Genomic DNA, 13,429 nt, shown 5'->3' with positions numbered 1-13,429 from the left:
GGGGGTAGACCCACTGCAAGGGTTAATTTTTACATTTCCTGGAGTTACTCTAAGCTAGCCATACACACGGCAGTTTGATCGAGCGATCGAATGGTCCTTTCCATGTCCAAGCGCAAAGATTCTGCGCGAAAAGAAGCTTTTTTCTACCTTCAAGTGACACTCAACACAATGCTCAGGTGCGAATGGGCACCATTAAAAAAAACAAAATCATGTTGAGGGTTGCTGCATTTTGGGAAACAAGATGTCTGGGTGTAAATGGCTTAATAGCACCCCCCACCCACACCCCTACACACTTCATGCGATCCCATAATCCAGGCGTGAATGAATTATCTCTGAATGGATACTCTAATAAGGGAGATTTCCGATCTTATCTCCCAGCGGTGATACAATGCAACCTGGACTCCTCTGGGTGCCCTGCAGGTATGTTTTCAGGACAATAACCCCCCCCCCATCACCTTTCATTACATACACCTAATGTATATTCATAGAATTCATTAGGAGATTTCCCAATTCTTATGCTAATCAGAGTCATCAGAGGCGCTCCTCGGGGTAGAAAATCCCTTTATGAAGGATGTACAGACACATTGTCTATAGGGGGACATTTTGCTGATTGAGCAGAAAAAAACAATGGAGTCTCAATTAGCAAATTAATCAACATGAGACAATGAGGAGAATACTCAGCCCGGGATCATCGCTCACCATACACTCCCTGGACTCCATGTGTACCTGGGGGACTTGCTGAGTGATTGAGTCGGCGCAGGATAGGGATTCGATGCTTGTCCTGGTGCGTCCGTGTGTATTGGCTATGCGAGTTGGCTTGACTTTCATTCACCATGGGTCACTTTAAAGCCTTGGTTCTCAACTGGTGGGTCGTGACTAAGGATGGGCTCGGTTGTGTTCGCGCCGAGCCCGCCAGGAAGCTGACAGCGTGCAGGGCCAATCACAGGTACTCAGACATTTTCCCGGTCAGCGGGTGCAGAGAACGGGAAATGTCTATGTGCCTGTGATTGGCGCTGCGCGCTGTCAGCTTCCTGGCGGGCTCGGCACGTGGAGCTGCGAACACGCCCGAGCCCATCCTTAGTCGTGACCCAAAAGTGGGTCGCGACCCCGTGTTCAGTGGGTCGCCTCATGCCTTCCACTTTTCTAGGCTCCCCTGCTTCCCTCTAGTGCAGCACTGTCAGTTCTGGTGCCAAGCAGCCATTCAGAGTTTCAGCTTGAGGTGGGATTGGATGGGGCTATGGCCGCGAGGGAGCTCCATCCATACATGCATTGCTTACAGCTCCCTCACGTGTTCTATAGAGGTGCCTGGACCGGAGTGACTATTCATTTGTATGGGACCCCAAACGCATCTCCCACCCACAGTTCCTATGCCCGCACCAAAACATGCAGTGCCCTAATGTTGTGCGTTCCATTGCAGTGCAACTTGGGTCGCAACTTAATGACCAAGGACAAAAAATGTGGCTCCTGAGGTTACACTGCTTTAGAGGACTCCAGGATTTTGAAAAGTTAACCCTTGAAGTGAGGCTACCCCTGCACTGCAAGGGTTAATGCCTCCTTTTCTTTTTTCTAGGGGTGAAAATAAAAAAGATATGCCCCTCCCTTTTAGATTGTAAGCTCTCACAGGCAGGGCCCTCCTTACCATCCTGTCTTGAATTGTATTATAATGTCTTCCTTATATTGTGCTGGACTACAGAACACCACCCCCTCTCTGTATATAATGGAGACAAGTAGAGGGGCAGATGTGTTGTAGTCAAGCAGGGAATAACTCCGGCAACACTACTTGGGGTATCAGTGCATCTATCAAGTCAGCTATCAAGGCCCCAGTCAGCCAAATACCAAAGAGCTTTGCGATGGCTCAGGTCCTTACACCCATGTTAACTCTGCCATCATAAATGTACACTTCCTGTTCCCTTTAGGCCAACTGTCGGACCTTTGCAGAGAGACTTCTGCTTCAACACTTGAATCACTGGAAGGGAAGCTTGCTGGCAGGGGAGAGGATTTTCTACTCGGGCTGTGGCTGCTTTATAACAACAAGTAAGACTTTGCGCACTTCCAGTTTTGATGCCCCTGAAACGTATTTAACTGATTTAACCTGAAAGCTGATTTTGGACTTTTTTTGGTTTATCGGTTTGTTATGGGCACACGTATTAAAATTGGCATAGGTGTCATGACTTGCAAACTCTGCTGAGGGGCATCATTAGCTCCGGCTAAATCCGTACACAAGTGCGCACATGAATGCACAGCCTTCCCCCTCCAGTAAACATGTCAGATGAAACTACGAGAGCTTGCCTCCCATCCCGCTAATAATTAATGGTGTAACCCTGATTAATATTCAAGGGCGCAGGGGAGAGGCTGGCACTGCGCCAGAGGGGTTTTTCTTTTTAACAATTCTTTTTTTTAACATAACATGCCCCATTGGAGCCAAATGGAAGTAATCTGACATCCACATACATTGCATGCCCCCAAGTATTAACTGTCGGTCTGCAGCAGTTGGAAAACATACAGAACCAAGCCACAGAATGGAGCAGGTAATCGCTACCCAAAGGTTCAGTAAAATTTGGATGTTTCCATTTGCAGTTTTGAGACGTTTGCGGTTCACCAATGATTGGCGCTCGCCTGCGGAACTATGGATTAAAAAAACTTTGTTTGCTAATTTCTATGACCAATATGAGATCAGGATACAGAAATCCTGCATTGTGCTGTGTCCATGCCATATGCAAATTGACACCTCGTCGTATTGTGGAGATTGTATCGCTCTTTTTGTTTTGGGGCTACCCCTCCCCCTTTCTGTTTGCCCCTCTTGGATCAAGCCCCAGCCCTAAAAAAATAATAGTTGACCTTTATTCCAATGATGTTGGGTCCGGTGACATCACAGGTCCTCTGGTCGTGGGCGGATCCTAAATGCAGCAGAGAGCGGAGCCACATAATGAAATGAAGCCGCTGTCTGCAGCATTAGTCCAGGGCAGGGGGGAGGAGCCTTGACGCCCTGTGCTTTCATTTTATTTTCAAAGCTGAACCAAAATGGCATGAAAAATAAAATTTCAATGTAAATGTATTTACTTTACATTTCATTAAAGAAGTCACCTTTAAATAATGTAACCATTTATTATCGGAAGCAAGATAATAAAACTAAAGAGATAAAACTCGGAAAGTTTGTATATAAAAGGATTTATTATAAACATCAAATATAAAGATTTTTATAAAATATTACTTTCACTGAAAGCACATTTTTTTTTTTTTATACCTATAAGGTCAAAAATAAGACACACCTAGACCGATGCCCAAATGACCCTCATTCGTCAAAAGTGGAGGAAGCAAAATTGTCTGTGCTGCTGACAGCAACCAATCAGAGTTCAGCTGACGCAAGATAAGAAATGACAGCGGGATTCTGTAGTATATGGATAAGACGCCTTTACACCCCTTTAGTTTTTTCCCTATTTACGGTATCTCGATTGGGTTATTCTGGTCTGGGGAAGGAGAACTATAAAGGCAGAATTAGGGAATTTACTAAGAGTGGAGCAGACAGAATATGGAGCAGCTATGCATGGCAACCAATCACCTTCTAGATTTCATTTTCAGGCCAGGTTCACACCTGGGCGATCCGGGACCGCGTGGCAATCGTGCACGATACTGCGCGGATTGCTGTCCGGTCACCTCCGACGATCATGCTGGCTCTGCCATTATTTTGTAATGGCACCCCTGTCGCGCAGGGAGGATCGTGCGGTTTCCCGCCGCGGCTAAAACAGCCACGCGTTGTGAGTCGCAAAAGAAAGGTACATGTGACCCCATTGAGATCAACGGGGCACTGCGGCAATCGCTCTGTGCAATTGTGCACGACCGTGCGTCCCAGATTGCCCAGGTCTGCACCGGCCCTGAAAGTTGAAAGGAGAACTATGCGGTTAAGGCTTTTCCCCATAGTTCTCCTTAGGGTAACGAGAGGACACAAACTAGCGTCCTCCTAGGCTCAGTATACCATGCCGACCTGTGACAGTCTCATTGTCACAGGTCGGCTAGAACTATGAGGTGAGTGAAAAGCACTCAACTCATAGTTCTCCTTTAACTGAACAACCTGAAGATAGAAGCTGATTGGATACTATGCACAGCAAACCAGATTCTGTGTGCTCCAGTTTTAGTAAATTTCTCCCATTAAATCTCGATTGTTCATCTTAGGGCTCATGCCCCCCCCCCAAATCCTGGGGCCGCGCAATGTAAAATTCAGGTGTATTTCCCCACTGCAGGTTCGTCGTACAGTCGCCCATAGACATCAATGGCTGTAAGCGGGTATACGCCGAGACCAGTGTAAACATGCGCATGCATATGGCATACAGACCTGGAAGCAGTCACTCTGTGTCCAGGGGCAAACGTCTTTATGCAAGTACGGGCATATATCCGCCTACAGCCATTGATTTCTATGGGAGGCTGTACGCAGCACCGGTGTCTCCCCGGTGATGAAATACACCCAAATTTGCATTGTACATGAGCCTTAAAGCTGGCTATGCAGCAGCAGGATTTCGTTCTTACAATTCATTTTCTGTATGTTTGTTCAACTTCCTAATAGTTAATGGGGTCAAATCGATGGTTGATTTGAAGCAGGATGGAAAATTTTCTTTGAAATAACTAGATTCTAACAGTGAATGAGGTTTTAATTCTGGAAACTCCATTTATTCCAAAAGGGAATGTTGCAATCAAAGGACCTTCTGCATGACATTCGCTGTGTATCTGCAGTGTAAGATCACCTAGGGCACTCTGGCTGCTAGTCTTAAGAGATTTGGTGATGTCACTCTTGTGCTGCTCACTGTTCTCTTTGCTGGAGGCTCTGAGATGAGGAAGCAAAGCTCTGCCTCTACCAAGATGGCCGCCTCCATACAGAGACACAGTGCAGAACAAGGCTTGGTGAGGCAGTAATGGGGGAATGATCAGCTGCAGAGAGACCACAGGCAATACCTGTGACAAGTCCTTTGCCCTACACACAGCTTCCAGAGTTCAGTTGCCCTTTAAGGGCCACGTCACACCAGCAATCCAACACTAGTTCTCGCCAGTGACATGACGGCAAGTATGGTCCTAAGGATCCACAGATTCCAGAGTTCAGTTGCCCTTTAAGGGCGACGTTACACCAGAGATCCGATGCCAGTTCTAGCCAGCAACAGGATGGCCAGTGTGGCCCTAAGGACCCACACCTTCCAGAGTTCAGTTCCCCTTTGAGGGCCAAGTCTCACCAGGGATCCAATGCCAGTTCTCGACAGCAACAGGATGACCAGTGTGGCCCTAAGGACCCACAGCTTCCAGAGTTCAGTTGCCCTTTAAGGGCCAAGTCACACCAGGGATCCAAGTTAACACTGGTTCTCATCCAGTAACAGGATGGCCAGTGTGGCCCCAAGGAACCACAGCTTCCAGAGCTCAGTTGCCCCTTAAGGGGCAAGTCACACCAGGGATCCAACACTAGTTCTCACCAGCAACAGGATGGCCAGTGTGGCCCTAAGCACTACTATCACTAATGATACATTTGGACAGTTCATAATGATGCCGGTTGGATGCCTACAAGTATCATGCGCTGTGATTGGCGGTAAGCGTCGCTTTAGCCTTCCTGTTTCAAGTTCTGCACAGCTAGACCTTCGTCGTTACTTGAATGCCGGACGTAGACAAAGGAATTCTCATCTGGAATAAGCCGTGCCTCCTTGCTGGCGAACACCACAAGATAGTGACCTGCGAATACACAATGGAGGGTATACACTCAGACTTTTTTATAGGTCTTAAATGACAGGTTCTCTTTGCATAATGAAGAACGGACAGCTGACTGCGCTCGGCACGGTCCAGCGCCGGCGCCGGAATTCGGAAATGGACGGAGAATGTCCCCGAGGCTCAACTTCCCCACAAAAACAACATTTTTTTCTGTTTGTGAGATGACTATCGCTAAGTTACGTATCAGCTTCCACGTTCTCTCACGAGCTGCAATAACCCCTCAGACGGGGCGAGAGGCCTATGTAGCATATTTAACCACTTCAAGACCAGGTGTTTAGACCCCCTTCCTGGCCAGGCCATTTTTCAGTGTTCAGCGCTGCAGTCCTTTGACTGACGTTTATTCCGTCATGCAACGCTGTACTGAAATGAATTTTATACCATTTTTTGGGGACAGATAGAGCTTTATTTTGGTGGTATTGAGGCCCCATTCACACCTGAACGTTTTGTAGCGCGTCCTACGCTCGATGAACGCTCTACAAAACGGTCAAAAAAATAAATAGCATTGTAGTCAATGGCCTCGTTCCCACCTGTCCGTATTTCCGCCCGTCCCGAACGCACTACAAAACGGCCCACGCATGAAAAGGTCCCGGAGCGTTTTTTGCTGCGTATTGGTCCGTTTTGTAGGGCGTTTACCATTTGTATACTGCCAAGTAGCCTTTGGAATCGCGCGACGGTCGCGCGGCTTTTTTACCGCGAATCGTGGTAAAAAAAAAGCGCGACAGACGCGCATATTACAATACGCATAGGTGTGAATGGGGCCTGAATCACCACTACGGGGTTTTTATTTTTTATTATAATTAGGAAAAATGACAGAAAATTTTGAAATGCAATCGTCTTTTTCGCACGTATGCGCCCCCGACGCATGTTTGCATGTATGCGCCCCCGACGCATGTTGGGGACTTTAAACATTTTTTTTGTTTTTTTATTTTTTTTATGTGTAACTTTAAATTTGTCAACCTAGGACCCCCCAAAAGAAGCTGATGAAGCAGACAGAAGCAGACGGGCTATATCTCAAACCTTGTCTCAAAGTATCACCCTAACCGTCCCCTCCGTTCTTCCCATGACCTCCTGCTTGTCAGCTCCCTTGTCAACTCCTCCCATGCTCGCCTCCAGGACTTCTCTAGAGTCTCTCCCATCCTTTAGAACTCTTTACCCCAACCTGTCCGTCTATCTCCCACCTTGACTGCCTTTAGGAGTTCCCCTAAGACTCATCTCTTCAGGGAAGCCTATCCCACCTCAACCTGGCCACTCGACCATCACGTTCTCAAACAATTCATACAAACACAGCTCCCTCCTCATATATCACTTACTCCTCCCGCATAGATTGTAAGCCCTCAGGGGAAGGGCCCTCCTTACCATCTTGTCTTGAATTGCATTGTAATGTCTTCCTTATATTGTAAAGCGCTGCGCAAACTGTTGGCGCTATATAAATCCTGTATAATAATAATAATCTGACGCATGCCAAGGCTGCTAGACTGTCATCCTGCCTGAAAGGAGATGATTGCTGCTTTGCTCTCTAGCTAACCCATCAAGCTCTGGGAATCCCTTTTCATGCAATCAATGTTTATTTGTGAAGATTGTATCCAGGTAGAAAAGAAAACAACCTAATAATAAAACATCAATTTAAAAACCTAAGAAAAGTTCAACCAGAATCAATTAAACTACAACTGACCCCCAAACTGTGGTAGGCGTCCCTGTAGTACAAGGGTGGGCAACTCCAGTCCTCCAGCTGCGGTGAAACTACAAATGCCATGATGCATCTGCCTCTGGGAGTCACGCTTGCGGCTGTCAGAGCCTTGCAATGCCTCATGGGAGTTGTAGTTCCACCACAGCTGGTGGGCCAAGGTTGCCTACCCCTGGTGTAGTGAGCGCTGCCTTCCGCCTGCCCATCACTTTCACCAACTTCCTGGATTCCCAGTGTGCTCTGCATCTCTTTCCCTTGCTGCTTGATGGGATGCAGTCTCCATTTCCCAAGCCTACATATCCCATCATGCATTGCTTCCAGCAAGCAATGATAATATTACATTGTTAAAGACTCGCCCCTGCTGTAGTGGGAGGTCATAGGACACCCACCCGTCCATGTCCTGTGTTGGCCGATCACGAAGTTCCAGCAGTGGGAGTGGCGGATGCAAAATTCTGCTGCCTCCGCGGCGCTGTGCATGGAGAGCAGGCATCCCTGGTGGTTGTAGGAGGGCCAGCATCGGAAATCATCCGTCGTCTCGTTGACGCGGAATCCTCTGAGCGCAGAATATTCTGGAAGAGCAAATCCCAAAATAAGAGAGCGGAAAACACCCAATAAATGTAATATTAATGAAATCAGCGACAGGAAGGAAATGTGTAACAAAGCCACTCATAATATCAGGGACCGGAGACTTCTTATTGGGGCAGAATTACAAGACGGATACAATGCTCTGCATTTATATACTGAACTTCCATAAGTTCTACCCCGCTCCTCATAACCAGATCCATCTAGAAGATTGTAAACTGACTTACTGATGAAGATGTCTATAGGATGGACTTCCTCCATGCACTGACATCATTTCACTCAGCCCTGCGAATATGCCCTTCCTGGTGTCACCACTCTGACAGAGCCTGACGTCTGAACTACAACTCCACGTCTGAACAATGTGACATTGTCATTGCTTGCTGTGAGCAATGCATGATGGGAGATGCAGTCTTGAACAATGTAACATTACCAGTGCTTGCTGTAAGCAATGCATGATGGGTTATGTAGTATTGAACAATGTAACTTTGTCATTGCTTGCTGTGAGCAATGCATGATGGGAGATGTAGTCTTGAACAATGCAACATTATCATTGCTTGCTGTAAGCAATGCATGATGGGAGATGTAGTCTTGAACAATGTAACTTTGTCATTGCTTGCTGTGAGCAATGCATGATGGGAGATGTAGTCTTGAACAATGTAACTTTGTCATTGCTTGCTGTGAGCAATGCATGATGGGAGATGTAGTCTTGAACAATGCAACATTATCATTGCTTGCTGTAAGCAATGCATGATGGGAGATGTAATCCTGAACAATGTAACTTTGCCATTGCTTGCTGTGAGCAATGCATGATGGGTTATGTAGTCTTGAACAATGTAACATTATCATTGCTTGCTTTAAGCAATGCATGATGGGTTATGTAGTCTTGAACAATGTAACATTATCATTGCTTGCTGTGAGCAATGCATGATGGGAGATGCAGTCTTGAACAATGTAACATTACAAGTGTTTGCTTTAAGCAATGCATGATGGGTTATGTAGTCTTGAACAATGTAACATTATCATTGCTTGCTGTAAGCAATGCATGATGGGAGCTGCAGTCCTGAACAATGTAACTTTGTCATTGCTTGCTGTTTAGCAGCGAGCGATTGGCTGATCATTCGCTGCTCTCTACCTGTGGCCCTCTCGTGTCACGGGACGAATACTTCGAAGTCTGCAATGTAATTTTGGCAAAAATCTCAAAAGGTTGTAGGGAGGGAAGGAGACTGTGGGACTGACCTTCCAGATGTCGGGTGCGGCTCAGGTTCATTCCTGACTTGTAGAAGGTCAGGACATCTTCAAAGGCCCTCAGGGTTTCATGAATCCCAAACCGTAAATCACCTGCAACCATTGCAAATGTTTTATGGAGGGTCTGTCAGTAGGAGCACACATACTGTATATACGGGGCCCTGCACATACAAATATGGGGCCCTGCACACACAAACATACGGCTCTGCACACAAAAAATAAGCAGCCCTGCACACCAAAATATGTGGCCCTGTGCATGCAACTATGGGGCCCTGCACACACAGATTTGGGGGCCTGCACACACAAATATGGGGCCCTGTACATGTATATACAGGGCCCAGCACATAGAAATACGGGGCCCAGCACACACAAATATGAGGCACAGCACACACAAATATGGGCCCTGTAAATGTATATGCAGGGCCCAGCACACACAAATATGGGGCCCTACACACACAAATATCGGGCCCTGCACATGCATATATGGGGCCCTGCACATGCATATATGCAGGCCCGGCGCTACCGCAAGGCAAGTCAGGCGGCCGCCTGAGGGAGCTGCTGTTGGCCCTGCACACAAAAATAAGCAGCCCTGCACACCAAAATACGTGGCCCTGTGCATGCAACTATGGGGCCCTGCACACACAGACGGGGGCCCACCACACACAAATACAGGGCCCTGCAGATGCATATAGGAGGCGCTGCACACACAAAGATGGTGTGGTGCACATACAAATACAGTGCCCTGCTCACAAACATTCAGGGCCCTTCACACACATATATGAGGTTCTGCACACACAAAACATGGGGCCCTGCACACACAAAACATGGGGCCCTGCACACACAAATATGGGCCCTGTGCACACAAACACAGAGCCCCGCACTCACAAATTGTCTGCTTAGAGTACCTGTATTATTCATGATGTCCTGTAGGAGCGGTCGAAGTGCGGGAGGTGAGGCGTGGGGCAGGAGGTAGGTGAAGAAAAATCTGGAAAGACAAAGTTGTCACCATAAAATCCGGGAACGAATGAATACTAGGACACATTTCCTCCAAACCCCCAACCTAAGGGCGAATCGCTCCTCCATTGTATTATTACTTTGTATCTCCTTTGCACTATTACTAATTATTATGATCATTGTTATTATTATGAGACGTAGCGGTCAAAAAGAAAACCCAACGCGTTTCGAGTGCCACAAAGCCTTCCTTCATCAAGGCTAAGGAGTGTTAGTTCTAGAGTCTGGACTGCTTTGCTTGCTCTTAGTGATGCAATATTTCTATTCTTCATAAAATCTAGAGGTTCAGCTTTTATTTCCCATCCATGAACACTCAGAGAAGTCCCGCCTTTAGAAACTACCACTCCCCAGCCCTGACGAAGGGGGACCGTAGCCCCCGAAAACGCGTTGCCTTTCTTTTGCTGGCTGCTACGTCTAATAAAGACCATTCTGTTTAAACATACCAGAGAAAATGAAAAATGTTCCTTCGGTTATGTTACAGATAGAAGACGGGGTAAATGTGGATTTCGCAAACCAGCCTTGGGACCCGTTACCTGTACGCATTGTAGAGATTTCTCTTCTCATTGGCTCTGACGCAGCTCCCTCCAGCTGAGCATGTGACCCCGAAACTCCTAGCAGGGAAGGTGAGGGTGCAATCAGCGTCCTCTCTGCACGAGATCTCTTCGCTTGTGGCGTCGTCCAGATCCGTCAGCTTCAGGCTCCCATCCACCAGGACGAACTGCCTCGGCTGGAAATCCAGGAGGGCGACCGACCCCAGCGGCGAGTTAGCCAGGTAATGCAACAAGCGCACCAGTTCCAGGCAGACCTGAGGACAGATACAGACGTATGTAAGAGGAAGAATTGCCGTTGTCCTTGGAGCAGGGGTAGGCAACCTCGGCACTCCATCTGTGCTGAAACTACAAATCCCACCGTGCGTCTGCCTATGGGAGTCATGCCTGTAGCTGGCAGAATCTTGCAATGCCTCATGGGACTTGTAGTTCGGCAGCAGCTGGAATGCCGAGGTAGCCTACCCCTGTGGCAGTGCACATGCATTAAAGTGCGCAGCGTTGCGTTCGTTCAAATTGGGGTGCTATAAGTGTGATGAGGGATGTGTTGCCCCCTACTGTAGATGTGTATTCAGGGGTGTCCCTATAATGAGGCATCTCATTGGGGGTGGCGGTAGGTGTGGGCAGGGCCGGTGTTAGACTATTTTGCGCCCTAGGCAAGACCAGCTACTTGCACCCCCCTCCCGCAGTGCAACCCTCAATTCCCCCCTCCCCTGCACAGCCCCATTCTCCTGCGGGTTAGCTTCTGCAGGCGACAGGTGGATGTAATTTGATTGAAATAGCCAATAGTAGGCTGGCTATTGAAACCCCACCCACTGAGCAGAGGAGCGGACCCGAGAGAGAAAGTTGCCATACAGTTCCACTCCTCTGCTCAGTGGGCGGGTGCAATAGCCAACCTGCTATTGGCTGTTGCAATTTGAAATAGACGGAGGGGCGCTGTGGCAGGTGAGTGGTCAAGGCTGCGCCCTAGGCGGCTGCCTAGTTCAGGCCGGTCTCCCCCCATTGTCCCCCCCCACCTCCCTACTCACAAGCTGTTTGCTCAGCCCTCTGCACTAATCCCTTCTGCTCATTGAAAACCGGACTCATTAACCTCAGCACAGCGGGAGGGCCAAAGCCACAGGTTGCATCCCAGCTGCGGAGGGGTTAATCCCGGCCCCTAGTGTGTGGGGGGGGGGGGGGGGCCCTGAAACAATCACCATTGTTTGCGCGCCCCTTACTTTAAATCGCTCTTCCCAGGGGGCCTGCAGGAGCTGAATCATCTCAAGGGGGGACCCCAGATCCAGCATGGCGGTGACCCTGATGTCCGCGGGTTCGCTATTCACGTAGCACTGTCCGTGGAGCTGCGGAGAGAAAAGAGGAATTGTCATAATAAAGCACGAGCTGGGCATGGGGTCTGAACCCTTATTGTTAAAAAAAAATTAAGGGGGTGCCCTTGTTATTCGGGGCAGTCAAATGCAGGACACCAACATGCAGGGTATTTAAGAACGTGTGTGGAAATAAAACAATGTGCGTCCTTCAGTCCTGTGTCCTAGTATGTTTGCAGCCCATTCGAAATTAGTGCACTGACTTAATCTATTGCATTAAGGCAGCGCACTGATTTCGAATGGGCTGCCAACACATTAGGGCACAGGACCAACTGTTTTTTTTTTTTTAGGGTCCTGCACCCTAGCGTTTCGGCAGCCCAATCGAAATCAATGTGCTGCCTTACTGAAATGCAACAGGTCTCTTTGAATGGGCCCTAAAACATAACTCATAGCATGACCTTAACCCCCAAAATTAACCTTTTGCAAAGCCATAAAATCCCTTTGAGCTCCGTACTCCCTCTCATATACCCATCTGTCCCCCAGAGGCCAATTTTTCCCCCCTACACATCCTCCCAGCTCCCACCCCTCCCCATTCAATTCCGCCACTCCCATCCCAGCGGTATGTTCTGCTTTTTTCAATACTTAATCCTTCCAGATCTCTTGCGCTCGGTCATCTTTAAAGTATAGCTAAAGCCAAAACAGGAAGTAGCAGGAAATCTCTCCTGGGGAGGATGTGAGGATATCCCCTCTTTGTTGTCACCAGAACAGGCGTCTCCATTGGATGATTTCACCCTCCCTTCCTGTTCTAGTGACAACCATAAATCTCGTCAGTGACAAAGGTCACTGGGACGAACCGAGATGGTGAATCTCCCCAGACAGCAATAAAGACCTGACAGAGGTCCGAAACCTTCTACGTTCCACCCACAAGTAAAACTTTAAAAAAAAAAGTTTTGCCTTTAGATACATTTTAAAATTGTATATGTGACAGGCGCGGAATGTCTGGAATCCGGTTGGAGGCGCACAGCTTTGTCACACAGGTGACACATGTTAAAGACCGGCCTCTGCGTTTACCTAAGGAAGTGACGTGACTGAGGTCAGCTCTGGGGGAGGGACGGTGACGTCACTGTTGGTACAAATGGGCGACCTGAGGTCATCCGACGCCTTCCCGTCCAATCAAAGGAGCTATGAGCGGGGAGGGCGGTGACAGCACAATGGCCGGGGTGGCAGAGATACAATGTTACTAATCATCTCCTTGTTGTCTTTACAACTTTTATGGACTCTTTCACTGTGATGATGACGACACAATGTATCCCCCCCCC

General features: G+C 48.1%; 1 protein-coding gene across 1 annotated transcript in view; it reads right to left on the bottom strand.

Annotated features, from left to right (window-relative positions):
• Nucleotides 1–5,575: 5,575 nt before the first annotated feature.
• LOC108790746 (extracellular tyrosine-protein kinase PKDCC-like) overlaps nucleotides 5,576–13,429 on the bottom strand; it is a 12,064-nt gene continuing 4,210 nt past the window's right edge. Inside the window, exons 2-7 of the mRNA XM_018561084.1 lie at nucleotides 12,024–12,146; nucleotides 10,795–11,066; nucleotides 10,156–10,235; nucleotides 9,242–9,343; nucleotides 7,813–7,992; nucleotides 5,576–5,703 (exon numbers count right to left, since the gene is read on the bottom strand). Of these exons, the coding sequence (XP_018416586.1) occupies nucleotides 5,576–5,703; nucleotides 7,813–7,992; nucleotides 9,242–9,343; nucleotides 10,156–10,235; nucleotides 10,795–11,066; nucleotides 12,024–12,146 (885 nt within the window). The remainder of the gene's footprint in view (nucleotides 5,704–7,812; nucleotides 7,993–9,241; nucleotides 9,344–10,155; nucleotides 10,236–10,794; nucleotides 11,067–12,023; nucleotides 12,147–13,429) is intronic.

The sequence above is a fragment of the Nanorana parkeri genome, unplaced genomic scaffold (assembly GCF_000935625.1).
Source record: "Nanorana parkeri isolate BGI_ZX_2015 unplaced genomic scaffold, ASM93562v1 scaffold499, whole genome shotgun sequence".
Lineage (NCBI taxonomy): Eukaryota > Metazoa > Chordata > Amphibia > Anura > Dicroglossidae > Nanorana > Nanorana parkeri.
This window is presented reverse-complemented; position numbering and strand designations above follow the sequence as displayed.